Source organism: Aaosphaeria arxii (assembly GCF_010015735.1).
Source record: "Aaosphaeria arxii CBS 175.79 unplaced genomic scaffold BU24scaffold_14, whole genome shotgun sequence".
NCBI classification, from domain to species: Eukaryota; Fungi; Ascomycota; class Dothideomycetes; order Pleosporales; genus Aaosphaeria; species Aaosphaeria arxii.
Genome location: NW_022983487.1, coordinates 48,442 through 75,442, shown reverse-complemented (window position 1 = coordinate 75,442; position 27,001 = coordinate 48,442). Strand labels below are relative to the sequence as shown.

The window sequence follows — 27,001 nt, the reverse complement described above, 5'->3', positions numbered from 1 at the left end:
CTCCCCACGGCCTTCTGAATGACTCCTCGTTTTGCTCAACTCGACCTTTGCATTTTCAGGACACACGGGCTTCTGGGAGAGGATACATTGGCCTTTTTGTTTACTTCATGTACATCATCCACACAGACAAAACTGTCTAATTGTTTTCCCCGTTCACCTTATCAACCCTCACGCTCCGCCGTCATAATGGCGTTTAGGAAGGAGAGATGAGACATGCATGTAAGCGTAGCATTTTCAGATCCGGCGTTATCAGGCAGGCAGGCAGGCAATATCGGCGTTGGGGTTTTGTTTTTCGAATGTATAAACTTTTGTTACATCACTCCTTATTTTCCTCGTGATTGCGAAAAACGTGATGTGATGTTGTTATACAAGCAAGTAGAATAGGGACAATATTTGGGGAGATGGGTCGTTGAGATGGGTCGATCGAAGTCTGGTACGGTACTGCCTACCCATGGTTGTGTGGTGGACGACGATACTGAAGGAATTCAAGGTTGGAAAGACGCACGTATTTCTGGTGATGACACCTTGATGACTGGCATTTCATTCCGGCTACTGCTTTTCTACGTTCTTCACTGTTTCTCTGCTATGATAGCACAGTACGAGGGAAACGAAAGTCATGTATCGTAATGTGCTATTACTCCTTACCGTATGATGAATACATCACGTCAAGCTCGGACTCTAACTCGAACTGCAATTGAAAGATGGTGTAGGTGAATTGGATGTTGATGCCTCCTTCTGTTTTTTGGTCATTTTGGGAACTGCATACATGAGATAGCAAAGAGCGAGGGGGTGGATAGGGGAAGGACCAAGCCATTGGTTGGAGATCACTGAATAATTATGTATCTGTCAGTGGAGACGTAAGGTTAGGTGGAATAACATCGAGCAAGATTCGAGTTCGTTTGCTTGTGGGATTGGATTCACTTCGATACATATTTCCTCATGTGATGTGATGGGACAGATGGGAGTGAGTGAGGTAGATGTGCTTGTGTTTGTAAATCCCGATTTGTTTTTTGTACTTGCTCTACTGCTGCTGCTCTGCCTTTCCTGCCTGCCCTGCCGGTGTCGTGCTGGCCTCTGATTTTTAGAAATTTCCATTTGCCGCTCTCCCCCAACTTTCAAACAATCAAGATAAAAACCCCACACACATACATTTCATGTACTCTCCCGCCCGTTTGCCAGATACAGAGTAGAAAAAAGGGGGAGGAGTTTCAATGTTCGGCACTCATGACTTCTCAGCGGAAGATGAAGACGCACGTAGTCCTAGACGTTTGTCGAATGAACCTATGAGCCGAGGCTGGGGAAAGCGCTGGAGTCGGTGATGTTGGGGCCAGCCTGGCCGCCACGTCCACCGCGTCCACGGCCCTCACCACGTCCGCGACCCTCGCCACGGCCACGTCCGCCGCGGCCACGTCCCTCTCCACCACGGAACTCACCACGAGGGCGGCCCTCGCCACGGCCCTCACCGCGGGGGCGTCCCTCGCCGCGGAACTCGCCACGGCCACGGCCGCGGCCACGGAAGCCAGAAGACTCGCGGTTGTCCTGCTTGATCAGGTGGGCGTCATCGAGCTCGACGAACTCCTTCTGCTTGCGCTCACGCTCACGCTTGGCCTTGCCACCGGAGCCGGCGATGAAGTCCTCCTCACCGTCGCGCTCGACAGCTTTACCCTCGGGGAACTTCTTGGAGGACCCCTCGTTGGCCTTGCGGACGTTGCTGGCAGCAAGGGAGAGCTTCTTCTCGGCCTGCTCGGCAAGGTAGGCAGCGTAGGACTGGGTCTTGTCCTCGGGCTCAGGCTCGGCGGCCTCAGCATCGGCCTCGCCATCCTCCTTCTCCTCCTGCTTGGCAATGGCCTCTCCGGCCTTCTCGTCGGCCCACTCGGAGTTTCCGTCGTTTCCTCCCCATCCGTGAGCGGCCTGCTTCTCGTGCTCGCTGTTACCGAGAGTCAGTAAAGTCCAATTGACAAATGATATATCGAAGAAATTGGAGGAACTTACCCAAGACCGGTCCTGCTGTGGCGGTCTCCACCGGCAGCACCACCACGGCCTCGGCCACGTCCGCGACCACGGCCACGAGAGGGGAACTCTCCGGGTTCTATGTACGTATATCAGCAAAGGTTCGGATCGATCGATTGAGGAGAAATAGAGAGCACTCACCACCAGAGCCCCTGTTGCGGTTCCTGTCAGATCCTACGCCACGATCCCGGAAAGCTACATCGAATCGTTAGCCAAAATTGATCAATTCGCCTCAATGGTGGATCGGGGCATGTTCAGCAACAGACGCTTAACGCTTCATATCACAGCTGCCCTCAACCCATCGGATCTCGACGACATACCGTTCTCGTTGGCGTTGTTGGTGGGCTGGCGGCCACCGTTGGCGTTGCCAGCGGGTCCTCGGGCTGGAGCCTCGGCGGGAGCATTGCGCTTGCCAGACCTTGCAACGGGCTTGTCAATGGCCTTGGTGGGCTGCTCCGGTGTCTTCCTTTCGGGGTCTTGCTCGGGGTCGTTGCCTGTGTGGGTTTGTGTGAGTGTGAAAAATTCCCAATGAGGGGTACTACTGTGGGAGCTGGGCGTATCCTACCGAGGAGGTCGTAGAGGTTCTGTGTTACGCAAAGTCAGCACAAAAACTCGAGCAATTGAGTCGATAGATAGATGGAGGATGCAGCTCGAGCGTCGCAGGACGCCGAAGCTCGAGGGAAAGGAGCAAAATTGGCTCACCTTAGAGGCGATTGACATGGTGGATGGATTGAAGCGCCTTTCGCGCTTTTCCTTCTAGAAGCGCAATCTGCTGGATCGAAAGAAACGTTCTGAGAGCTGACCCTGCTGGAGAAGGTCTGGGCTCTCGCTGGAATAGGGTGGTGCTTGTGAAAAGCGAGATGGAGTTGGCGTTGGTGTTGAGGGTTGGTAAACCTGCCCGGCGGTGGGAAACAGTGGGAAAATGGGGGAAAATCGTTCGTGCGGTAAGAGCGGGGCACGGACCAGGACTCCGAACCTCAAGCGGAGTTGCAACCAGACAAAGGGACGGAATACATCACTTTGGTGGGGTTATCCCGAAACGTACAATTCTTTGCGGCATGGTATTTATTTCACTTGATCACTCATGTTGTTGGCACTTCTGAATACTCATAGGGAATAATATTACTGCTTCAAATTGCTTCAAAGGAGCAATGTTTCTGGCAGTGTGGGCAAGCGCTTCGCTTAATTGGAGGTTGACAGAGCATATGTCTTGGCATTCTGACCTCATTGTTGACAAGCAACCTTGGAACACATGTTATATACAATCGGCACAGTTGGTGAGGGAAATGATGTTTTTCATGTTTGCAGAGACGTTTCACTTTATGTCTCGATTATATATTTACAGATTCGAGTAGAGCCTTGGAATAGTTGGCCCGGTCGACAGCTCGAAAAGGAATATGATGATTAAAACCCATGAACAGTTGAAAAGTGATGTGGTTCGTTGAGAATAAGGAATCCACCACATCATGCCCGACGGAAAAAAAATAAAAATAAAAACCCGTAACCGATTCCAAGCCATAACTTTTGTGTTTGTTGTAGATGCCGCCGTTGATCGTAAATAGGACAGCCGTCGAATGATTCCCAAAGTTCGCATGTAAAAATAATAATAAAAAAGAACGCCGTCGTGGTCGTTGTCGTCGACCGCATGTCCCAGCATAACCGCCCTGGCGCCCGCTAATGTAACACAAGCATGAAAGGCGGTCCTTTCCGGTTTGTTTCCCCCCCAATCCGAATCTCCTGGTAATATCACATTGGCGTATCCCCCAATACTGTCCTTCACTCGGTCCTTTCCCCCTCATATTCACCGTGATTCGTACATTGTCGGAAAGTGCATGCTTGCTGAAAGGCCGAATGGATCGGCATCAAGCATTGGGTCGTAAGGGTCGAAGAGGTGGTTCATGCCGTTGAACACGGCGGCGTTCACCCCATTCGAGTCGTTGTTCGAAATGTTCCCGGATGGCGGGGTGTATTGCTGGTTCTGTGCGGGCTGCATCGGCGGTTGCATGCCCTGGTTCTGTTGCATCGATTGCCCTTGCTGAGGGAAGTTCTGCTGCGAGAAAGGGCCGGGACCAGGGCCGGCAGATTGGTCGCTCGGGTCGTCATGATCAAGCATATCGGCTTGTTCATCATACTCTTGCTCTGTACTCACGGAATCAGTCTAGGACGACAGAGCTCTATACCTAAGAGGTGGAAGAGGAGTTTGGGGTACTTGCCGAGCTGGTTCATATGGCTCTCGAAGGGAGAGGTGTAGTAGGAGGACGGGCCGCCACTGGTGCTGCTCTGGGTCATTACACTTGCCGGGCCACTGCCTACGGTGGATGCACTATTGATTCCGTTCGACGGAGACTGGTTGGTGATTACGGACGGACGCTGTGGTCCTTGTTGTCCCTGCTGTCCCTGTGGTCCCATGATTGGGGTGAAGTGTGATCTAGGTGGCTGAGGTCGCAATGGCTGCTGGCCCGGTTGCTGCTGTGGCAGAGGCCCGAAGTTGGGCGATACCGACGTGCCTTGCGGCATGAAATTGGGAGATTGCGTTTGTGACGCGGTTGGAGAGGAGAGATGAGAAGCAGGAGTGGGCTGGGACAGTGGTGAGCGCTGTGGCAAGGCACCGTCTGGTTGGATCATTGGCAGGCCATGGTGGACGCCTTCAGCTTTCGGCGGTCCTCCCAAGGACCGCCTTTGCTGCTGTCTATTCAAAATGGCGCGCTGTTGAAGCGGCGGCTGGTTGGGAGAAGTTTGAGCAGAGGCAGCGGCACGAGTCGGACCCAGGTTGGGGCTCCCAGTCTTTGCGCGCAGCTCGGCCTGAACGTCTATGCCTAGAGGTGGAAGGAAAGGTCAGCATGGGGTTCGGAGAGGGAGATGGGCAGTGGAACGGGTATGGAAGAGGTGAGGGGCAAAGACGGGGAGGAAGAAGAATTGATTCTGCCCACCTTTCTCCAGCAAGATTCTTTCTAGAAGCGAATTCTTGTATCGGAGCATGAGACACTCGTCGGCGGCATTGCGATGACTATTTTGGAGGTTCTGCAGGGTCTCCTCGTGGTGCTTGATCGTACTCTCTAGCTGTTTGATGTACTCGGTGCGGCGTTCACGAAAGGCAGCCTGGGCCTGACGATTCCGCTGTTTGCGCTCCTCCGAGGTGGCATAAATCTTACGTCGCTTGGTTAGTGCTATCTTTGACATTGTGAATGCATCCGCAAAGGATGGGGTGATGGTAGTGGTAGTAGTAGTGGAGCCACTGGACATGGACATGGACATGGCAACTGACAATTGGCAACGACGATGAGCAATGGGCAATTGGCAACGACGATGACAACAGACAGTAGTCAGTGGCAGAGGCAGAGGCAGAAGCAAAGGCAGTGTAGAGTGAATGGTGTATATGGGGGGGTGGGAGATAAGTGTACGGTGGGTGGAGCAGTGCAGGTGGAGTAAAGGTAAGTAAGTGCAGATGCAATCGGCAAAAGCAAAGGGCAAGTAGTAGATATGGGGTACGGGATCGGAGATAAAAAAGAACAAAAGGTAGGATAAGAGAGAGAGAGAGAGGCTCACTGGTTTACGACCACCTTTGCGCTTCTGCTGTTGGGGGTTCTCTTGGGTATATGTGCCCTGAGTCTCAGGCTCCGGGGAGGACGCGATAGAGCTCGTCGAACCATCGCGCGAGGGTTCGGCTTTTCCCACGGGGGCCGTCATATCTGTTACGCTACTATCTCCTCCCATCTGCAGTGCATGCACCCCTCCTTCCTCACTGGACTACGACCTCTACTACTTTTTGGGGGGCGCAGGACGGGGAACTTGGATCTTGGATTGGGAGCTGATAACGATCGCAAGTCCAGTAGATCCGACACAGTAGTGGTAGTAGAGAGACGGCAGAGGTCGGGGGTTTGATAGTGGTGGTGGTGCACGTTCACACTGACGCTGACGCAGACACACAAACACAGACACAATCGCTGCCAAGGTTGGGGACTGCGACTGGGAACTGCGATTTGCGGTAGGACGAGAATTGGGGGAGACGCGATAGCGATCGTGTCGAACTCAGTCGAGCTGAGAGGGCGGCAACGCGCAAGACCGCGGTACCGCAAGGTTACGACCTCAAAACCGCGACTCTACTTTTCGTCTTTTCTTTCTGGCCCTCTTTTGATAGCGATAGAAGGGTTTGCCCGTTGATGGGTTGACGTTACGGGCGGTTGACGGTAGGCGATGATGCGATCAGAGGGGCGGGGATACGCGGAGGGAGCAGAATCGCACAGTTGGGAACGAGAAAGGGTCTAAGCGCGCGGAGAAAGGGCGGCAGCCGTAGTGTCGGGTCGAAAAGTAGGTCCAGGTGTGAGTTGCGTGTGTGCGAGTGTGTATGTGTGAGTGTAGGGGTTTGATAATGTGGTTGATAGATAACGATTGAGAGAAGAAAGCTGTTTGGCTGTTGGGATGAAGTTGGGCAAAAGATGTGAGGTAAGCCTTTGGGTAATGGAAATGAAAAGATTAGGTACGAGAAGTAGTGCGCAGAGTAGGATGAAAGAGGGTAGGGCACGTTAGGGTAGGGAAGGATAGGATAGGGTAGGGTGTAGGGTAAGGCAAGGCAAGGCAAGGCAAGGCAAACGATGTACGGTAGGCGAATAACCGGGGGGGCCTCGGAGAGCGGAGAGCGGAGAGGTCGGAAAAAGGTTGATGGATGATGGATGAGCAAACACACTTGGAAAGGGAGTTACGAGGTAACTAATTATGAGAGAGAGGGCGAGGGAAGATTAGGGAGGAAAGACGAGAGTGAATGAGCGAAAAGCGGGCAAACAAAAAAACCTGTGAGTGCCCGTGGGTGTGTGCGAGAGAGGGTCAAGAAGGTTAGAATTTTAGAACACGCGCACACCTGGATACCTAGGTATAGGTAGGTACTCAGAGTTAGAGACTGTCTTGGATCTGGGATAGATGGTTATGATTATTATTGGGGACGAATTGTTTCTGGTTTTTTTCTTCTTCTTCTGAATTTGGCCTGCAATTAGGATTGGGAATTAATGGGATTATTGGGATTGCGACTGGGGCAGGCAGCTCGCGAACCGATGAACTGAATGAATGATCTGGAGCCTGGACAGCCGCTGCTCTGGCACATCTCTTACTGGTGTTGCTACTTGTAGATACATACGGTGATACGGTACTGAACGGACGATGATGTGTATGCGCCCACATCTCTCCCCATCTACTCTCCTTTGACCTGTAACGTGACGTACTACGGATAATATTTATGTCGATTTCTGCCTAGATGGATGCTTTTTCACTTCGCTTCGCACATCATCCAAGAAATCAATCATAGAAGGCAAAAAAAGAAAATAAAAGGAAATCAACGCAGGGCAGGGCAGACAGGGCATGGACAAGGGGCCAAGCAGTCCCGTTCACGATGCTTTGCCCATCGAGACGAGGGAGCGGAAGAGGCACGGCGGCGCTCTCGGAGGCTTGCAGGAGGAAGAAAAAAGAATTTTCCTTTTCCACCAGGTTTGCTTTGCCTGGGGGGGATACGGCCAATTGGGGCGATGGAATGATGGGGTGAGGGGGGAATGGAGGCTTCAAGCGTAGGAGAACGGGCCAGCCTGGTGGATCTCTTCCAGTCCGGTGGCCTCCACCAGCAGATTTGTGATCTAGCCCTGGAGCCAGCCAGAGCCAGCCAGTGCCAGCCAAGGGCGACAACGGAGGGATTGCACAGGAGTTATAGGATAGGATGGAGCAAACAGGTCTGTCAGATTGATTGATTGATTGATTGACCGATTGACACACTTGACAAAACCAGACCAGACCAAACCAGAACCTGCGTGCATGCCAATGACATGTTCACCGGCCGGTGGTTATTGAGTTTTGCTTGTTTTTCTTTTCTTTTTCTTTTTCATTGTTCTTCTCCTAGGCGTCGGTTACAGACGCTGGAAGGACGTATTGAGTACCTAGGCACTAGTGGACGAATGCAGACAGGATTGGAGCAGTTGGAGTGGGAGGGGACTTTTGGAGCAATTGGAGACGGTTAGATCGACCTATCTACTTGTACAAGTAGATTCAGGTAGACGAGATGCAATAGTATGCTATTCTCAAAATGTCCAACGAAATGCATAGGCTGCTTTGGCGTCCTCCATTGGCAAGACTTGTCGTTATCGCTATGCTGGGAGCGTGGGGAGTGCTAGAACTATATTATATCTTCTTATCGTGCCCATACCTGGATGGCTGATGATTGTATCGCATCGACATGTACTTTTGTTAATACAAGTACTTCCATACCACATACACACATACATACCTAGGTACATACAGAATACCGTTTGATGGAACTCGCCGTCTTGCACCTCGTAGGTTGGGAACCAAAAAGTGGAAGATGAATGGACACGGCACGTGCAATGTTTTTTTTCCGGCTGGAAAGCTTTTCCGCATTCTGCATGGCCGATGACGCTAGATGGCTTAAGCGAGAGGTTAGCTCCAGTTTAGCGTCATCATACCCTGCTCCTCAAGGATACCCCCTGATGTTATTTTCCAACTTTCTCATGCATCTCCGGCATCTCCATGGCTTCTTCCTCTCTACGAGTACCGTCTACACACTCCCAAACAGTAGCAACAAGAACAACAATATCATCATTGCAATCGCTATCATTATCGATAGAGACAAACGTCTCTTTGAAGTTGTTTCTCCTCTCATTGTTATCAGATCGTCCTCTCCAATCAGCTAGGCTAGTCCTACTATGCGCGTCTATCCCGTTTACTGTGTATCTCAACTCACTGCTCAACCTTTTCAGTACTTACACAGTACACAGTACAAGCACTCCCTACGAATACAAAGATTCCCCGCTTTCCCAACAGTTAATCACATCATCTATCATACATCATCAATCAATTCTGTATCTAATCATCTTTCTCCTCTCACGCCTCAATCTGCTGCAGGGTACGTTCTCAATCCACCAACCGCTCAGCCCACTCGATTATTGGCTGGGAGCCTGTCAGATCGGCTGGCGCATACCCTCACAGAAGAGGTAACCCGGCCCAACTGGCTTGCATTCGTTCATTCAAATTTCATGCACATGCAAACACACAGACAGACATTGTCAGACACATGCACATCCATCCTTGTTCTTTTTCTTTTTGACTTTCGGTTCGGCATCGTCCAACGCCCGTCGGTCTTTGCTCGCTCACCCACTATCTCGGCTCGGGAAGGTCCAACGATGCGATGCAATACGAAACGATACAAAACCCAAGTTATCTACGATAGTATTAGTACAATACATATCAGAGACTACGAGTAGAGCGAGCACAGGTAAAGGAAAGGATACGAGTACGACATGAGCCTCCATCGATAGGGATGGTCGGATCATGCACCCATGCAATCGCCTCACCATGATCCCCCTCGTCAGGCTCGTCTTCTTCCTCTTCTTCCTATCGAGTCTCCAATCTCCACTCGTGCATGCAGGCCATGCTCTTTGTTGCCCAAATCGGGAATCCGGCTTGGTTTCTCAAACAACACCATCCTCTATCCAACTCATCATTGCAGCAGTAGCAGTCTCATCACCACCATACAGCACGCAACAGCACAGAGCAGAATATGCAAGCCTCCACCGTCCGGCGGCCAGCCTCGCTTCTGCTTGCGAATCCATCAAATCTCTCTGTCCTCGTGATCGTTCCTCCGACTCTCCCCTCCCTGCTTCGTGTCAATCCACCTCACCATGTTCCGAAATAGAAATATAGCAGAACCACGTGTTGCCGGGCCGATTCCTCCTCTCATGCGCCTAGCATTTGGAACGGAACTCGTTCGACCCAAACTGTCAACGACGTCTATTGCATAATCTGATTCTGACCTTCATCACAGATTGTACAGAACAGTCCACTGTCATAATTATTCCTGGAAGAACCATGTGCTATCTTTCATGTACCGTAGGTAGATGCTTTACATCGGCTAAGGATCCAAGGTATACAGACCGTGGCTAAAACCACTTCACCAACTGAGTACAAAATATTAATATGAAACAACACCTTTTCACCGAGCCTCTCTCGTAGGGCGATATCAGACTCACAAGGACTTAAAAAGATTTAATTGAATGATTATTCTCTCTAGATCTAAAACAATTGCATCGTATACCGGCATGACATCGTGCAATCGTTTTGCTTGTATGGTGATGGTAATAATCGTTGAGCAGTCATGCCTCCATCGCGACTTCCTCTAAGAGCTTCTCGACTGCACTCACTTACTGGTACCCTTCAACCTCAACACCACGATGCGCCTTTCACTCTACAACCTTCGACCGACAGCATCCAAAAACTTTGGAAATATCGAGCATTCAAATAGTCTCACATGACTTTTCTCCCTGTTACTGTCAGATACTACTGCAGCATTCGCATTCATCAATCAGTTAATATATGATTGCTTCCTTTCCAATCACAATCTCCTCACTGCCACCTTTCGGATTGTCTTTCTCCACTACATCATCCAAACAGCGCCATCGACCAAAAGAGCCCGCGGTGCCCCTCCTGCCACTCTCTGCTTTGCGTATTTCTCTGAGAAACATCGAAGCGTCCTTGGAGGAGGCATGATCGGCAACAGTCTGGCTGACTTTAGAACACTCTCGGTCAATGCTCAGCCCTGGGCCAGAACCCGTCCACTGTCAGATATACGGGAGCTCACAGAGCCAAGCCTGATCGATTCGATCCCTCCCAAAATCCTTTCCGATTCCTCCATCGCCCGATCTTCTTCTTTGACCAGGAGACCATCGGTGACATCTAGGCATCGCCCGAGTACGGACATCCAACTTCCCGAGAATGGGGATCCCGGCAGGAAGAATGGCTGTGATGCTCATCGGCATGGTGCCCGATCAGTCAACCGGCGGCAAGCCTCCAGAACACCATCGCCGCCTAGTCCAGCAGACAATAGCCTTGAAAGTATATACAGTATACCACCGAGCAGTGTACCGCCTCGCTCGTCCTCAAGAACTCGGGCGAGAAGTTCCTCTCGCCCTAGATTGCCACCTCCTCCAATGCCGCCCTTGCCCGTCACCCAACGAGCACCCGTGCCACCTTCGATAAGCACAGTGAACCCTACAATCCCTATCCCTCAACCTCCTAATCAAGCAACTAGTAATACCAAACCGCAAATCCGACCATCTTACTCACCATTACGCCAGATTGCAGCTCGGCTTGATGCTGGCTCTCAAGATACCCATAAGCGCCTACCATCGAAAACGTTCATTAGAGAGCCCCTTTCGAATGAGCTACTAGACTTCCCATCTCATAAACATCCTAGAATCACCCTTGGAGTGGACCTCGCCGCTGGAATCTTCGTCGGCGGTGGATCTGTCGAAGGAACTGTTCAAATCGTCGTTGACGATGCCGAACGCATACGGCACAGGAGAACCTTAGACATCGCTAGGATATCCATTGATCTACTTGGATTGGAAGAAATGTGTGGAAACAGACGATCGGTATTTCTCAATCTAGCAAACGAATTGATCGATGACGCAAACCCTCCGCCACAGAGCATGGTCGATAGCCAGGAGCAGATCGACAGAAATGATCCTTTTTGGCACCTCAAACCCTCTATAACTAATCTGCCATTCATAATGAGTTTGCCTCTGAATGTCGGACCCCCGCCATTCCAGTCGAAGAACGCTCGCATTCGATATTCACTCTGTGTATCTTTACTCATCAGAGACCAAGGCAAGCAGTGGATCGTAAGGACATCGGAGGATATTACTATCCTGTCGGTTTATGATCGTGCGTGTCCATTTTCGATGCTCTCCTTGATCTGACTGACATTCGATTGCAGCGGAGAAAGCGCTCGTGTCTCTTCCTAGTCCCTTAACAGCATCGGATGAATGGGTCAAACCTCGCGATTCTGGGATCGAATCTGTTAGGGTGACGACAGGGCTTCATCGTCAAGTCTGGGTCAGCGGAACTGATATCTACGCCGACGTGAGAATTATCAACAATAGCCGGAAAACTGTCAAAAGGATTGAGTTGCAGCTTGAAAGGGACATTCTCTGCTACAAACACGTCTGTTGTTTGCAGAGCTGTCCTGCCTTATCGAAGAGTGCTAATTTATTCCCAGGCTGCCGCTTACACACTGGAGAAATCTGCTGGTCAAGCCCGAATCTTTGACAGTAACGAACGATCTATCTTGAGTAGGTCGATTACCAAGCAAGGAACTGCTGGTTGGCATGGTGTTTCCGCACATACGGCACAGACAAGAACATGCGATTTGGAAGTGCCTCGTGGCCATGCTACGGTCAAATGCGGTAAGAAGTCAAATTTCCCTTTGCCATCGATGTCACTGAGCATGGTAGGAAAATACTTTGAAGTCCGATATTTTCTGAACGTCATTATAAGCACCTTCCACACGTACGTACTATTCGTGGCCATTGCTGAGCGATTATTGACATTTTCTAGAAAGCTCGTTGCAGTACAGCTTCCAATCGTCTTGATCCACATGGTTTGCCATCTTGCACAAGTCTTGACAATTGTTCTTACAGCTGTCTAGAACTCTCTTGACGTGGTCCCGAACTCAGTTGCACAGGTAGCTGCTGCGATAGAGGAAAAGCGAACAGCGAACAGTTACCCCCGTGCACACTCGCCCCCACGGCTAGGTCGCCGCCCCTCTCAGTCTGTTCAAGGCCGTGCCTTTGCAGCTCCTCGAATGCAATCCCTCGATCGCATGCGTGCTGAAGCCGATGACTTAGAGGAGCTTGGCCACATCCTAGACCAGTCCCCTCGCAAATACCCTCCTCGGCGTGTGAACCCAGACTACACTTATCATACCCCTCCCAGCAACCGCAAGGGGAGGATCGTTGGCGGTAAGGATATGGCAGATCTTCGGCAACAGCTTCGAAACGTAAGATCAAGTGAAAGTCTTGCGTCGAAGGCCCCGGCCAGTATCTACAGAGGAGGCTCGATGAATTCTCGACGAGCTGGTGGTTCTGCGCTTGGCTTTCGAGATGCAGAAGTTAAGGAAGACTACGACCTGACTGGATTTGAAGCTCCTTCCGAGGCTCCCTTCAAGCAGCGATTGGAGCAGAGTCGAGAAAGACAGTATCGCTTCGGGAAGAAGAAGAGCGTGGAGCGATGGAAGGGCGTCGGCGTCGGCTGGCTTCGAGGTAACGGAGGTGGCGGGAAAGACGAGCGAGAGCGGTATGGATGGGTGTGACAAGCAATGACCCAGGGTCTGAGTTTCTTTTTTCGTTTTTGCACCACTTCTTTTGGAAAATACCCCAGGGACGCCGTGATATTCTTTCGAGAACCTAGCCTACATATAAATATCTATTCCTTCTTGTCATCGTTGCTGTTGTCCACTCTATATCAAGGGCCGATGAAGGGGCCTGTCACTGAAGGATGGTTTCATGGATTGATGGATTTCTATTTCTTGACGTATGTTTGATTTGAATATTCGAAATTTCGGTGCATGAGCCAGCCATATATAAGTACAAGCCCTATGTGAAGGCATCGCATCGAGCATGCCACCAACCTACCCACCTACTACACCACCTTAATTCCAAAAAACGCAATAAAACAGCCAACCAACCAATAGAAAATAAACAGGGATGGAGAATGAAAAGACAAGACATAGGGAAGAGAAGACTGCGTGAAGATGGAACAATGGGAGAGACGGGTAACAAAAGTAAAGAGAATGGAACGTGTGGGGAAAGAACAGTAGTGTGGGAGAGGTAAAAGGAAAAGTAGGGTATCGTATCTAATCATCAGCACAACTGCCACCATGAGCCGGCCGGAAAGGAAAAAACCCGCTGGGGCATTGCCTGCCCCCTTTTGAGATACATTACCGTTTACTTCTTCTTTTGCGTTTTCAGGTTGCTGTTAATGGTTGAATGATTAATTTCGTGTTTCATGTTTTTTTTTCTGTTCTTTTCCTCTGGGGGTTTTCTCTCTCTAGGATGTTGATTGAGAAGGTATTTGGGCGGCACGTGATGTTGATGTTGATGTGCAGTGGTGAGTCGGTGTTCGTGATTGTGAGGATAGGGGGAATGTGGCTGGAATGATGGTGATAAAGGAAAGGCGTAGAAACCGGACCCCGCGAAGGGAATATTCGTACAAGAAAGTGAGACGTAATGAGACGTATTCTTTACTTCTCGTCGTCATCATCATCGTCCTTCTTCCCCTCCACAGTCTCGACCTCGACCTCCCTCTCGATGTTCCCCTTGCGGTCGCGCGTCGTGAACTTGTACTTTCCACCATCCCAGAGGTCCTTGAACGTAAGCTCCTTGGTACGACCCAAGCTCTCGATGTCGCCAATGCGGTCGAGCGTGGCCTCGAGGAAGTCCTCGAACCCGTCCGCGGAGCAGATCTCGTTAAACGCGCGCTGCATGGGCACTGAGTCCGCCCGCACCATGGCGTGCGAGTCGATGGCGAAGATGGACAGGTCGTGGTGCTGGCGGATAAAGTCGGCGCGCGTCATGATGTAGCGAGCTTCGTGGAGAGGGAACTCAGGGAGAATGTGGCCGCGGTGCGGATCGTAGGTGGATTCCATCTGCGTGTATTTCTTGTGTAGGGCCAGGGCGAGGACCATGGCTGTGGACTTTGATGGGGGATCCCGTTAGTTTGAATGATTGAGGGGAGAGAGAGAATATGTCAAAACTTACTGCGTACTTCTGCTGGTCCATGACGTCGTCGTCCATCTCCTTGCCGAGGATGCCGCAGTTGTTGAGGAACCAGGTCTTCTCCATGTGGCAGATGTGGTCGCACATATTGATCATGTCCTGCGCTTTGGCGACGCGGTTCAAGAAGGTGAGACGTCCTCCTATCTTGTCGTACACCTCTTCGAGCACCTTGAATTCGGTCTGCTCGCGGAAGTACTTCATGCGGTAGTTTCGCAGCGCCTGGATTGCGCGGTCCTTGGGCAGATCCTTGACCTGCGTGACCTCCATCCTGGTCGCGTGCTGCTTGAGCCGCTCGTACACCCAGTACTTGTCCGAGTTGATGATGACGGTCGCGAGGTTGGATGCTGCCCACTGTTCTGCCCGCTGCTGGATCAGCTCGATCAGATCCCGGCCGTCCTCATCGTCGCGGAGCAGATGCGCCTGGTTGATGATGAGAATTAGGGGCTTTCCACCTCTTTCCCGGCGCCTTAGGGCAACCTTCTCGAGCTTGTTGAATGCACGCTCGATGTCGAGGAGCGCGGATGCGTCACGTGGTCCCCGGATGGAGAAGAGTGCACCGATGTTGTCCTCATGAAATTCAAAGTCCAGACACCTGCCGAGTCTGATGCGGAAGAGCTCCAGGTCAGCGTGGGCTTCAACCATGGAGACGCCCTCGCCATCGATCTTGGACATGGCATCGATCAGCATCGAGCTCTTGCCCGTCCCCTTCTCGCCGATGAGCAGGTGGTAGCGTCCCTTGTCGTGCCCGCTGACGATCTTATCGATTCTGGCCTGTTCCTCACGGGGGATCCACCGGTCGTACTCGGCTTCGTCATTGAGTCCTGGGATGTCTCCTTTCGCCCCCGCGTGGTCGCGATGTGGAATTCCCTTCCCAGTCGCTGCGAGCTCCAGCACGGGATCCCCTGGACGGAAGGCGTTCTCCATCTTCTCCAGCACCATGTACTTGTAGTATCTGGTGTAGCTGTAGCCAACCAGACCTAGAATGAAGATGGATGCTCCAGTCGTGGCGGCGGATTCGAACATCTTGAACGCGGTGCCTTTCCACTTGGCCCTCGGATCGTCGCCGCCCTTCTTGGACCCTTTCCTCCCTCCCTCTTCCTCCTCTTCATGCACATTTTCAGTGGCATCGTCAATTGGATTTGGGGTGTCGTTTCCTGGTGTCGGGGGTCCGGATTGGCCAGTGATGCTGCGCGCGAGCTGATGAGGTTGCGTGCGCGATGAATTGCGTCCAGGGAAAGACCGAGGTGCCCGGGCTGATAACAAGCAGGGACGTGGTTGCAGGAACTGGGACTGGGACAGGAAACGGCGGCCAGCGCATCGTGCTAGTGGGATAGGAACGTTCCTGGATAGAGGTCGTAACATAGACATTATTTCTAATTTTCACGGGAGATCCGGTGCAGTGGGTGGGATGTGCGCATTCGAATTATTCAGAGATACAGACGGGGTACAGCACGGTACGGTACGGCACGGTTGCGCGTGGGTGGCTGCTGCGTTGCGATGGGCACGTGTCAACAGTCTCCAGGCGATTGCGGATTTGTTCAGAGGAGTAGAAGATGAAGAAGAGAGGAAAGAAGAAATTGCTGTATGAATGAATGGATTGATGAATGAATTGACCGAGGAGAAGAAAAGGATAGTCAAATGAATGGAAATGAGAAGAGTGGTCGGTTTGAAAGAGGTGGGAGAATTAGGAGATCAAGGTTAGTTAGGACGAGATGCGAGATGTGGAATCTTGCTGCCAATCTCCTCCTGCTCTTTGCTGTCCTCAGCAGCTTCCGTGGATCCTGTGTACTGTGTAGGTAGAGGGAGGTAGTCGGCAGTCAGTTATTAGTTACTCGAAGCTCTTGTCTCTCATCTCCCTCTCATCTCAGGAGGTTTCTCTAGGCCAAGGCCAGTGCGCGGGTTCTTTTCTTGTGTTGGCATCTTCTTTCTACGGTGACCTGTGATTGGTAGGATTAGTCTATGTGGCCATGACACGGTGGTCTCGTGTGATTGGTGCATCGTGTCTAGTAGTGATCATGGGGGAGACGCAGTCAAGTCTCATCATGTAAAGAAGAAGTGAGAAAGAGAAGAACAACGACCGTCAGAATAAGAGTAAAAATAGAGGATAAGGTGCTGATTTAAGGAACTTGGGTTTATTAACAAATCACCGGCAACCATATCCGATTCAAACACACTTGACTGAGTGACTGGGCTGGGGTACGTGGGCGATTGATTATGCATTGTTTGGGGGCCAATCGATCTTCCGTACTATCCGCCTTCCGAGGTCTCGTACGGTATGTGACTACAACTACAGTGTATGTAGTTACACAGTAGTTACGTAGTTACTATGTTAGGCAGGAGTTGCCTGTAGGACATTGATAGATACGCATGATACAATAATGATTGTACAAGTAAATGCCTGTACCCGGATCCGGATATAGTAGTACTGGACATCCTCGGAAGTATACTTGTTCCGATGAGGATCCATGTTCCTAGTACACAGTATGTGTATGCTTGTACAAGTCTCATTGAGGAACAGCCGACAATTGCAGTGAAGGGCCCGGCCCATTCATTCTATCTGTCTATCATCTGAGAAAGAATTGATGCTACAAGTCTATGCTAAGTACTCATTATTACTTGATGACATATTGGTCAACTGTAACTGATGATGTGAAAAAGAATTAATGAGGCGATCAAGAATTTGCGGGTGGTCACGGGAGGAATGTAGTGATCTAAGGTCCCCGATTAGGTTTAGCTCTACACAGCTAAACGGCTTGGACCCGGTCCGGTTGAGTCGATTATTTTCTATTTCGTCAAAAAGTTTTACTGGCAGAGGAAGAAGGCTCGTCTTGTATGGGAACAAACGGAAAACCAACCAACGAGTAGACATCAAGGGCCCTGACATACCGCCTTCTTCTTAGCTCTTTCTACTCTCTCACACATCCAATCTTCCTACCTTCTCCTCCTCCTCTTCCCAATTGTACACTCATGATACTACTCCTCCTTCCTTTGTATTCTACCGTCTGAGCTGGAGTCATTCTTTTTTCTATCCAATTCTTCTCTGCCTCTCCCACCCGTCCCCTCCATTTTGACACTTTGCCGACGCCCACCTCCGCATCATGTCCGCTAGCAAGAATGACGCTTCCACCTCTGGTGAGCTTTTTCCGTCTCCACCCACTCCCACCGCCTCGGCGATCCATTTTGCCTCCATCTGGTCACCTCAATCGCAATTAAAACACACGCTTGTGTCGCGTGCTCAACTTGAAGTGGTGTAATGACTGACAAACAATGTTCAGAGGTAGCGAAGCCCGCCGCTTCGGAACAGCCCACCAACGGCCAGGGTTCCGAGAACGAGCAACCCGCGGAAAATGGTGACGGTCAACATGTCGACAGTATGCTCAATAGCTTCAATAATATTGCCCCATACCATAAACTCACATGGCGCCAGATGTCTTCCAATTGACCATCAAGCTCCCCCATGAGCCCTTCACAACGACCACTATGGTACGTTCCTTGTCTCCGAATTGAAAACGGGAAGGAGGGTTGCACACGGTACAATATCTAACATTACACATAGGTCTCGACACAAGAGCAAGTGCAGGACCTCCGCCAGTCTATCATCGAGCAGCCGCAGACCTTCCAGTACTCTTGCTTCCATCTCGAACACAATGGGCAGCGCATCAACGACTTCGTCGAGCTCTCGGACGTTCCCGACCTCAAACCTGATTCCGAGTTGACCCTTGTGGAGGATCCATACACAGAGAAGGAGGCACGAATGCACGTCATCCGCGTTCGAGAATTGGTTGGAGCTGCTGGCGATCGCACCGATGCGCTGCAGGGTATCTCCGCCGGTTTGTCCCTCCATGATACTATTGGAGCCGAGACCAGCGAACCCACCCAGTCGCCGCTGTCCGAGTACGACTTCAAGGCACCGGGGGTTGTCAAGACTCTCCTGCCACCTACACAAGAGCCTGCTCCCAAGACCGTTAGGTCGATCGCTGTTTCCTCATGGAATCCGCCACCATATAACCTTCGACAGAAGGGACATCTTCTCTACCTGGTAGTCACCACGGCCGAGAATGACCAGTACCAGATCACCGCCCATGTCGGTGGGTTCTTCGTCAACAAGTCTTCCAACCAAAAGTTCGATCCTTTCCCCCGCCAGGCGCCCAGGGATCATTCTGCACACTCCCTGCTCAATGTTCTCTCCCAAATCTCTCCATCATTCGATTCAGCATTCCAGTCATTGCTTGAGCACAATGCTAAGAAGGACCTTCTTACCATCTTCCAGCTTTCCAACGCCATTCCCGCCAACCCTTGGGTGGTCCCTGCCTCCACCGTATCTCCCTCCGCACACCAGGCGGATTTGGGACGGACGCAGGAGACATATTTGATCTCCGGTGTGGATAGCACTGAGACATTACGTGACTGGAACGAGGAGTTCCAATCCACCAGGGAAATGCAAAAGGAGGCAGTCCAGGATCGTGTCTTCCGGGAACGACTCACCTCGAAACTCTTCGCTGATTACAACGATGCTGCCACTCGCGGTGCCATGCTTGTGGCTCGGGGCGAGATTGCTCCTCTCAACCCCACTGAGGCCAAGGATGCACAGATCTTCGTGTACAACAACATCTTCTACTCCTTTGGCGCTGATGGCGTGGGTACTTTCGGCACTGAGGGTGGTGATGAGGCTGCCCGTGTCGCCGTCGGTAAAGATGTTGTGGGTGTCCGCGCTGTGAACAACCTTGATATCCCTGGCCTCTTCACTTCCGGTACCGTTGTTGTTGACTACCTTGGCAAGCGTATCGTCGGTCAAAGCATCGTTCCGGGTATCTTCAAGCAGCGTGACCCTGGTGAGCACCAGATTGACTATGGCGCAGTCGAGGGCAAGGAGATCGTTGCAGACGACAAGTCATTCATCCCGCTGTTCGAGCAATTGTCGAAGGCGTTGCGTGTCAAGAAGCATCCTGTGTGGGACAAGGACAATGTCCGCCACGAGTTGGAGGGCAGTGTCGAGACCAAGGGTCTGATCGGTACCGATGGAAGACGCTATGCTCTGGACCTGTACCGACTCACCCCCTTGGACGTGGCCTGGATCGAGGAGCACTGGAGCGAACCATCCAAGGAGGGAGAGCCTAAGTCTGGAGACAAGGATTATCCCCACAGGATGGCGACTCTCCGCCCTGAATTGGTCGAGTCTTACTGGCGAGTGAAGCTGCGAGAGTACGTTAACAACGAGCTTGCCAGGAAGAAGGCAGAGAAGGAGAAGGCAAAGGAGGAGGAAAGCGATTCTGATGACTCTGAGGAGAGTTCAGATGAGGATTCCGAGGAGGACTCGGACGAGGACTCTGACGAGGAATCTGATGAGGAAGAGAAGAAAGAGAAGGAGGCGAAGAAGGAGAAAAAGAGGAAGGAGAAGGAGGCGAAGAAGGCTGCCGAAGCCGCCGAGCAAGATCGTGTGGATGTTTCCGGCTTCCAGTTCGCCTTGAACCCTGACGTTTTCTCCGGGCAACAGCCCCAATCTGACGAGGACAAGGCAGCATGGGCTAAGGATGAGGCCGAAGTGCGAGCTGCCTGTGCTCATCTCTTGACCGACATTGTTCCCAAGCTGATTCAGGAACTCAAGGACGGCGAGGTTGGATTCCCAATGGATGGCCAGTCTTTGAGCTCTTTGCTCCACAAGCGTGGTGTCAACCTTCGATACCTCGGAAAGATCGCCGAGCTCTCCGATAAGGAGGATCCTCGTCTCCAAGCATTGAAGCGTCTCGTAGTCCAAGAGATGATTGCTCGCGGCTACAAGCATTTCGCAAACTCAAAGTTGCGCAACGTTGCTCCGCCATTTGCTGCTGCCGCCAACGCCCATCTCCTTAACTGCTTGCTCGGAGGGGAGGTCAGCGCCAAACCTGTCGCTGAGATCGACTCGACCCTGAGATCCATCTACCCCGAGGTCGACTTCAGCTTCGAGAAGCTGACTCCGGAGACCTTGAGGAAGGAAGTCAAGGCTCAGGTTGCCCTTCGCTACCGCTACAACCTTGGTGAGACATGGGTTGAGCCTGGCAAGCAGCTTCAACTTCTCCGTGAGGTTTCTCTCAAGCTGGGTCTGCAGTTGGAGGCCAAGAGCTATGCATTCACCAAGGAGGCTCTAGCAGCTAGCGGCGCTGTCAACGGCACTGCCGCCCCTGCTCCCGCAAGCAACACCAACACCAACGGCAACACTTCTGGTGGTAGCAAGAAGAAGGGCAAGAAGAGCTCCCCTGCACGCGCCGAGAGTCCTGTCGCCCCTCTTGCGGTCCAGACCTTCCACGCCGATGACATCCTCAACATCGTTCCTGTTGTCAAGGAAGCTTCTCCTAGGAGCTTACTCGCTGAGGAGGCGTTGGAAGCTGGCCGCCTATCTGTCGGTCAGGACCAGAAGGAGCTTGGCCAGGAGTTGCTTCTGGAATCTCTTTCATTGCACGAGCAGATCTACGGCGTTCTCCACCCTGAGGTAGCCCGTGCATACCACACCTTGTCCAACATGCTCTATAACTTGGATGATAAGGCCGCGGCTGTCGAGCTAGCACACAAGGCTGTCATTGTCTCGGAGCGAACTCTTGGTGTTGACCACACAGACACCGTCTTGAGCTATCTTAACCTTGGACTTTTCGAACATGCCAACGGCAACACACAAGGAGCCTTGACTTACGTGCGCCACGCCCTTGAACTTTGGAAGATCATCTACGGTCCTGACCATCCGGACTCGATCACCACTATCAACAATGCTGCCGTCATGCTCCAGTCGATGAAGCTGTACCACGAATCGCGAGTGTGGTTCGAAGCCTCTCTCGCCATCTGCGAGGAGGTCTCTGGCAAGAACTCCATCAACACCGCCACCCTTCTGTTCCAGCTTTCCCAAGCTTTGGCTCTGGACAAGGATATGCGTGCTGCCGTCAACCGCATGCGCGAGTCTTACAACATCTTCAAGGAGGTTCTTGGAGCCGAAGACCGTAACACCAAGGAGGCCGAGCATTGGTTGGAGCAGCTTACCCAGAGCGCTGTCAGCCAGGCGAAGCAGCTGCAGGATATCCAGAAGGGTCGTTTGCGCCGTGTGCAGATTGGCCGGACCGGACTACGACCACAGGCTCCCGTTGGACAGACTGCCGCGGAGGTTACAACGACATCACGTACGCGACCTGGTACTGGCGGCGTTGACCAGCGCAGCATCGATGAGCTCCTTAAATATATCGAAGGAGGTGACACTCCTAAGAAGAGCACCAAGAAGGGCCCCACGAACCCTAAGAGACGGACACAGAAAGCCAACTAGGTCCAACAACTTCCTAATCATTTCAACTGATCAAACAAATCATAGTCTTACGAGACGAACTAGATTTTGTTGATCTCATTACGGCCGTAGATGAAAAAAGAATGTGGGTAAAAGGTATCGCGGTTGTACACTACTTATGACGTTACTCTCTTTCGCGATGATGATGGATTTCCTTCTGACGCTTCGAATCTTGTATATGCATTGTCATCTCCAATCATCATTTATTTGGTGGAAAAATCTGGTTTGGTCATTTCTATCTTTTCTTGTTTTCATCACGTCTTTTTTCTTCCCATTGCATGACAACTGTGGACCATGCGTTTAGGAGAGCTTGCATACTCTTTACAAACGAAAAGCATGGAGTCGAGGGTCTGTAACTGGTTGGCTGGCCTTTGTTCTTTCTATATTAGCGGTGCCTTCCTTCACGATTATTAGATTATGGTCTGGTGGGTGGTGGGTTGGTTGGTGGGTTGATCGGTCTGGGGGTTGGGCAAGCATGGATGGGACGGGGTGCGGTGGGCAAAAACAAAAAAGTGATAGAACAGGTCTTCACCTGTGTGTACCAAAACAAAAGAACTTCCCCTCTTCTCAACCATTGCATGCTTTCAAGAAATCTATGATAATTTGACATAACTAAGGGACATTGAGATCCGAAAACTCTTTAGGTTCTGGACGGGTGACGTTGACTGTGGTTCAAATATTAGTTCCAGAACGGGACTAGCCCACAACGAAAAGACCGAAAAGAGCGAACACATCATACACTGACCAAGAACACACTGCTCCAGTGCTGGATTTTGAGATCATACCAAATAGTCCATATTATTACAAAAAAGAAGAAGTCTTCAGTTGAATCTTCTGACAGAATCCACGATTCGACTATCCATCTATGCAAACTCAATCGAGAACAGCTACCACGAACAATGGTCCTATGCTCGGCTCGGACAATTCCGAATACACCGAGCAAGGCGCACCGTGCTATAATCTTACGACCGAGCATATCCCAACGTCGTGACGCATTTTTCCTCCTCCCATTGTCAGAAATCCAACAAACAATTCATTCTCGTACTCTCAAGCTATCAAGGAAGAGAGACACGAAGGTTTCGGATCAAGTCAATTGAAAGCACGAAGGTCTCAAAACATCGACATATCAATTCTCGACCCTTACGTTTTACATCCCATTTGGGAGCGATCACCAACAATCGACTGTCCCCAAAATGGAAACCCAACAACAGCAACAGCAACAACAGCCACTACCACCGATACAAGTCCAAGTAACGGACTCAAACCGCCCCACGAAGCGTCGGCGCCCAGCGCTGTCGTGCGTGGAATGTCGCAGGCGGAAGGTGAAGTGCGATCGCCAGCGGCCGTGCGGGCCATGCGTGAGGACTAAGTCGGAGAGCTGTACGTATAAGACTTTGCCTCCTAAGCGCGGTGAGGTGAGCGGTAATAGGGAGGCGTGTGCTGGATCGGCTGGGGACGAAGGGGTAGATATGTTCTCGGGGGGTGGAGGTCACGGTGTTCGGTCTTTTGGGGGGCTAGGACCGAGGGAATTGGATGGCACGGTGAATTCGTATACGGTGCAGGATGGTGATGGTGCCTCGATGCTTGGAAGAGGGGATGGGGGTTTCGCGAGCCAACCAGCTTCTTCGTCATTGCCGTTACCTGCAGATGCTTTGAACATGCAAGCATTGGCGGATAAGATTAGGGACTTGGAAGGCAAGTTGCATAGTCTGACCAACAGTCCTCCTCCTTCTACTACTACCACCACTACTACTGCCGGGGTAAAGAGTGGAGAGAGGATGGCAACGGCCTTCTCGTCACACCACCCCACTCCCGTAACTCCGAACGGACAATTCGTCAAATCGAAGTTCTTTGGCGAGAGCCATTGGGTCAACTGCATTGAGCCTGTAAGTAACTATTACCTGATCTGTCGCCGGATTCGGGATGACAAACTAACGTCAGTGATAAGTATGAAGCGTTGGGTAAGTCCTTCACGAATGTCAACCCGCAAAGCAATAGGACTGAAGTCAACACATCGTCTGAACTATACTACGCCCTGCTGGAGTGTAAAAGGCTTGCCCGTCTGATCAAAGGCGCAAGGCTGGCTGTCGTTCAACCTTCAGTGTCGGACCTCCCTTCCACGCTGCCCCCAAAGGATGTGTGTGACAAGCTCGTCAAGGGATATCTCCGGACCTTCGAATCCATCTTCAGAGTTCTCCACATCCCCACCTTCCTCGAAGAGTATGAAAAGTTCTGGGAGGATAGGTCTGCCGCGAAGCCTTCCGTGTTGATGAAGGTCATCCTTGTCTGTGCCATCGGCGTACCGTTCTACACTGGCGAAGACAAAGGACGCCTCCGCGCAGCCTGCACCAAATGGATCCAGGCAGCTGAGGGATGGCTCAACGGGCCGCACGGCAAATCTAGATTGAACCTCACGGGCGTCCAGATTCACATTCTGCTCCTCCAGGCGAGGCAGATGTGCTGTGTAGACGGCGACCTGATCTGGATATCTGCGGGTGCACTGCTGCGCAGCGCGATGCATCTGGGCCTGCACCGCGAACCGACGCAGTTCCCGAAGATATCGGCATTTCATGTCGAGATGAGACGAAGGCTCTGGGCCACCATTCTAGAGCTCACGGTGCAGATGAGTTTGGACATCGGCATGCCGCCAACCCTCTCGGAGGATGACTACGACACTTTGCCGCCGAGCAACCTCAACGATGATCAGATGGACGACACCACGACTGAACTTCCGGCGACGCATCCCTGGACAACGGGTATCTGTACGGACACGACTCTGCAGCTCATGCTACTTGACTCCTTACCTCTACGGCTGCGGATAACCCGTCGGATTAACAGTATCCGCACGCAGCTTTCATACGCAGAGACGCTCCGCCTGGGAACAACACTGATGAATATATGCCGTTCGAACCTCGAGCATCTCCTATCCCTTCAAGCCGCCATACTAACGGACTCTTCGACATCAAGACCATCGCCTTTCACAATTAAGCTCATCGATATATTCGTCCGTCGCTTCGTCCTCGCTCTCCATAGACCTTTCTTCGGCCGCGCGGTAGACGAGCCAGAGTACCACTACTCCCGAAAGATATGTCTAGATACCTCTTTCATGCTCATAGCGCCACCATCCGCAGCACCAGCACCAGCACCCTCTTCCGTACCTTCCCATCCCCGAACGGCCGACGAGGTAGGGAATGTAGAAGAAGAAGGTCGCGACGACTACACCAACCACCTTCACCACGCCGTCGGTTTCCAAAAATGGTGCCTACTCTACAGCATCTCGACCATCTACCTCGAAATGGTAAACCTCATCCACGAATTTCAATCCTCTCCCTATCCTCCAGCCACCACTTCGTCCTCCATACTCACCACGTCCGCGTCCTCGCCCTCGCCAACAGGCGTACCGGAGCAGATCCGCACCCTCCTCTCGCACATCCGCGCCTCGTCGTCCCTCACGCTGTCTCGCGTCGCGAACGGCGAGACGAACGCGAAGGGCGCCGTCTTCTGCGCGTGCAGCGTCGCGAGGATCGAGGGGTTGATGGCGGGGAAGTCGGAGGCGGAGATCGATGGGGAGGTGTTGAGGGCTGCGAGGTTGGCGATCGCGGAGTGCGATGCTGCGATGAGGAGGGCGTTCGTCGAGGAGGGGGGTGTGCTGGAGAAGGGGAAGGGGGAAGACGGGGGAGAAGGACATACGGGGGAGGAGATTGGCGTGGGGGAAGGAGGTGGTGTTGGGTTGGTTGGGATGGGGCGTGAGGGGGAAGGTGTTGGTGGTGGGGATGGTGTGGAAGGAGGGTTCGAGGACTTGGTTAGGGTGGAGGATATGGATTGGGAGACTCTCATGCAGGACGAGAGTCTCGACTTCGGCTTCGGCTTCGAGACGAGTCCGCAAGGGCGTTGGATCTCGTCGCCGACGGCGCCGAGGGGCTGGAATGATGGTATTCCTTGGGGCGGATGGGACTGAGTGGACGAGAGCTGGGGGCTCGAATTAAGGGAGCATGGTTTTTAGATCGATGCTGTTTCGATTCACGTATCTTTGTTTGGATAGGTCACTGTACAATACGCGGCTATTCTCCATGTGCATTTAGACTATACATGGACGGGCTCACCACTTACTTGAAGAAACCTGGCATATTTCCAATGCTGACATAGATCAATCTACTTTAGGAAATTGTCACGACATGAAGGAGTGATGTCTATGTTTATCGTAAAGTACGTATTCGCTGCCATCGTTCTTATGGTATTTGATGAAGTGTAGTCGATGTGAAGAGTCCTGTGATACTTTGACAACCGAGTATCTCATCTGTATCTTGTAGTGAATATGCCGAAAGGAACATCCGAATCGAACATATTGAAAAGACGGGGCGATAGAAAACAAGTTCTTTCCGTCCAGCTGAGACCATCAATGAAGCTATCTCACCTCACTAGTTCATGATATGAGGAGGTATTGCGGAGACGTCCACCTAGTCCAACTGATATGTCAGGCCTCCCACATCTCCAAATATGTCTCAGTAATTAGTCGGAGTAGCCTAGCAAGGTTCTCCAGGCAATAAACCGGAGTAGTAGTGCAACATAGATTTTTCGTCCATCCCCAGTAGCTAGTTAGTGACCTGATGGCGTGAATTCCATAGCAGAATTGGACTTGCGCCAACTCCGTGGGGTTGTCTGCGTGGGGGGAAGACATCGATGCGAGCTTAACTCCGTCCTATGTTCATTTGATGAGAAATTGATAGTTCAGAATGACGATTCATTGCGCCCGCTACTAGTTAGGCTTACTTGTGAGTTGTTCGACGAGCCAAAGTACTGAGTACTTGACTTGGAGAATGAATGCGATCAGTGTGGTTGACGGGCCAGTATAGAACAACTTCCAGGATACTTTCATTGATTCACGTTCAAAACCATGACCAAATGCGGCTCTTTCTCGGCTGTCTTACTATAACTTAGACATGCTCTATGGATTTTGCAATGTAAAACGACCAGGAGGTCACACGAGTCGTTTGTGCAATCGATGCGTAGCGTTTCTCCCGGTATCGTGGTCTGCGTTCAAGATTGGGCGCGAAAATGAATCGGATGTAAACACTTCAGGAACATC

General features: G+C 51.6%; 6 protein-coding genes across 6 annotated transcripts; 3 read left to right on the top strand and 3 right to left on the bottom strand.

Annotated features, from left to right (window-relative positions):
* Positions 1-1,188: 1,188 nt before the first annotated feature.
* BU24DRAFT_82790 (uncharacterized protein) lies at positions 1,189-2,945 on the bottom strand. Its single transcript, XM_033534686.1, has 6 exons — positions 2,713-2,945; positions 2,576-2,594; positions 2,331-2,504; positions 2,152-2,205; positions 1,993-2,089; positions 1,189-1,927 (listed from the first exon to the last, which is right to left on the bottom strand). The coding sequence occupies exons 1-6, from the start codon at positions 2,728-2,730 to the stop codon at positions 1,282-1,284; spliced, it is 1,008 nt and encodes a 335-aa protein (XP_033377500.1). The 5' UTR covers positions 2,731-2,945; the 3' UTR covers positions 1,189-1,281.
* Positions 2,946-3,811: 866 nt separating this feature from the next.
* Positions 3,812-5,697, bottom strand: BU24DRAFT_359001 (uncharacterized protein; the record flags this gene model as incomplete). The annotated part of the gene is made up of 4 exons (XM_033524020.1): positions 3,812-4,154; positions 4,220-4,826; positions 4,941-5,181; positions 5,557-5,697. The coding sequence occupies 4 exons, from the start codon at positions 5,695-5,697 to the stop codon at positions 3,812-3,814; spliced, it is 1,332 nt and encodes a 443-aa protein (XP_033377499.1).
* Positions 5,698-10,951: 5,254 nt separating this feature from the next.
* Positions 10,952-13,150, top strand: BU24DRAFT_497355 (uncharacterized protein; the record flags this gene model as incomplete). The annotated part of the gene is made up of 6 exons (XM_033534263.1): positions 10,952-11,724; positions 11,777-12,003; positions 12,059-12,245; positions 12,294-12,348; positions 12,397-12,439; positions 12,488-13,150. The coding sequence occupies exons 1-6, from the start codon at positions 10,989-10,991 to the stop codon at positions 13,148-13,150; spliced, it is 1,911 nt and encodes a 636-aa protein (XP_033377498.1). The 5' UTR covers positions 10,952-10,988.
* Positions 13,151-14,080: 930 nt separating this feature from the next.
* Positions 14,081-15,638, bottom strand: BU24DRAFT_358790 (uncharacterized protein; the record flags this gene model as incomplete). Its single annotated transcript, XM_033524008.1, has 2 exons — positions 14,081-14,533; positions 14,598-15,638. 2 exons carry the CDS (start codon positions 15,636-15,638, stop codon positions 14,081-14,083), a joined length of 1,494 nt encoding a protein of 497 aa, XP_033377497.1.
* Positions 15,639-17,606: 1,968 nt separating this feature from the next.
* Positions 17,607-22,067, top strand: BU24DRAFT_82771 (uncharacterized protein). Its single transcript, XM_033534685.1, has 4 exons — positions 17,607-17,747; positions 17,891-17,986; positions 18,043-18,098; positions 18,172-22,067. The coding sequence occupies exons 1-4, from the start codon at positions 17,714-17,716 to the stop codon at positions 21,895-21,897; spliced, it is 3,912 nt and encodes a 1,303-aa protein (XP_033377496.1). The 5' UTR covers positions 17,607-17,713; the 3' UTR covers positions 21,898-22,067.
* Positions 22,068-22,706: 639 nt separating this feature from the next.
* On the top strand, positions 22,707-25,362 carry BU24DRAFT_380475 (uncharacterized protein; the record flags this gene model as incomplete). Its single annotated transcript, XM_033524722.1, has 2 exons — positions 22,707-23,801; positions 23,864-25,362. Coding segments are annotated over exons 1-2 (2,190 nt in total), but the record flags the coding sequence as incomplete, so codon positions are not given.
* Between the last annotated feature and the right edge of the window lie 1,639 nt (positions 25,363-27,001).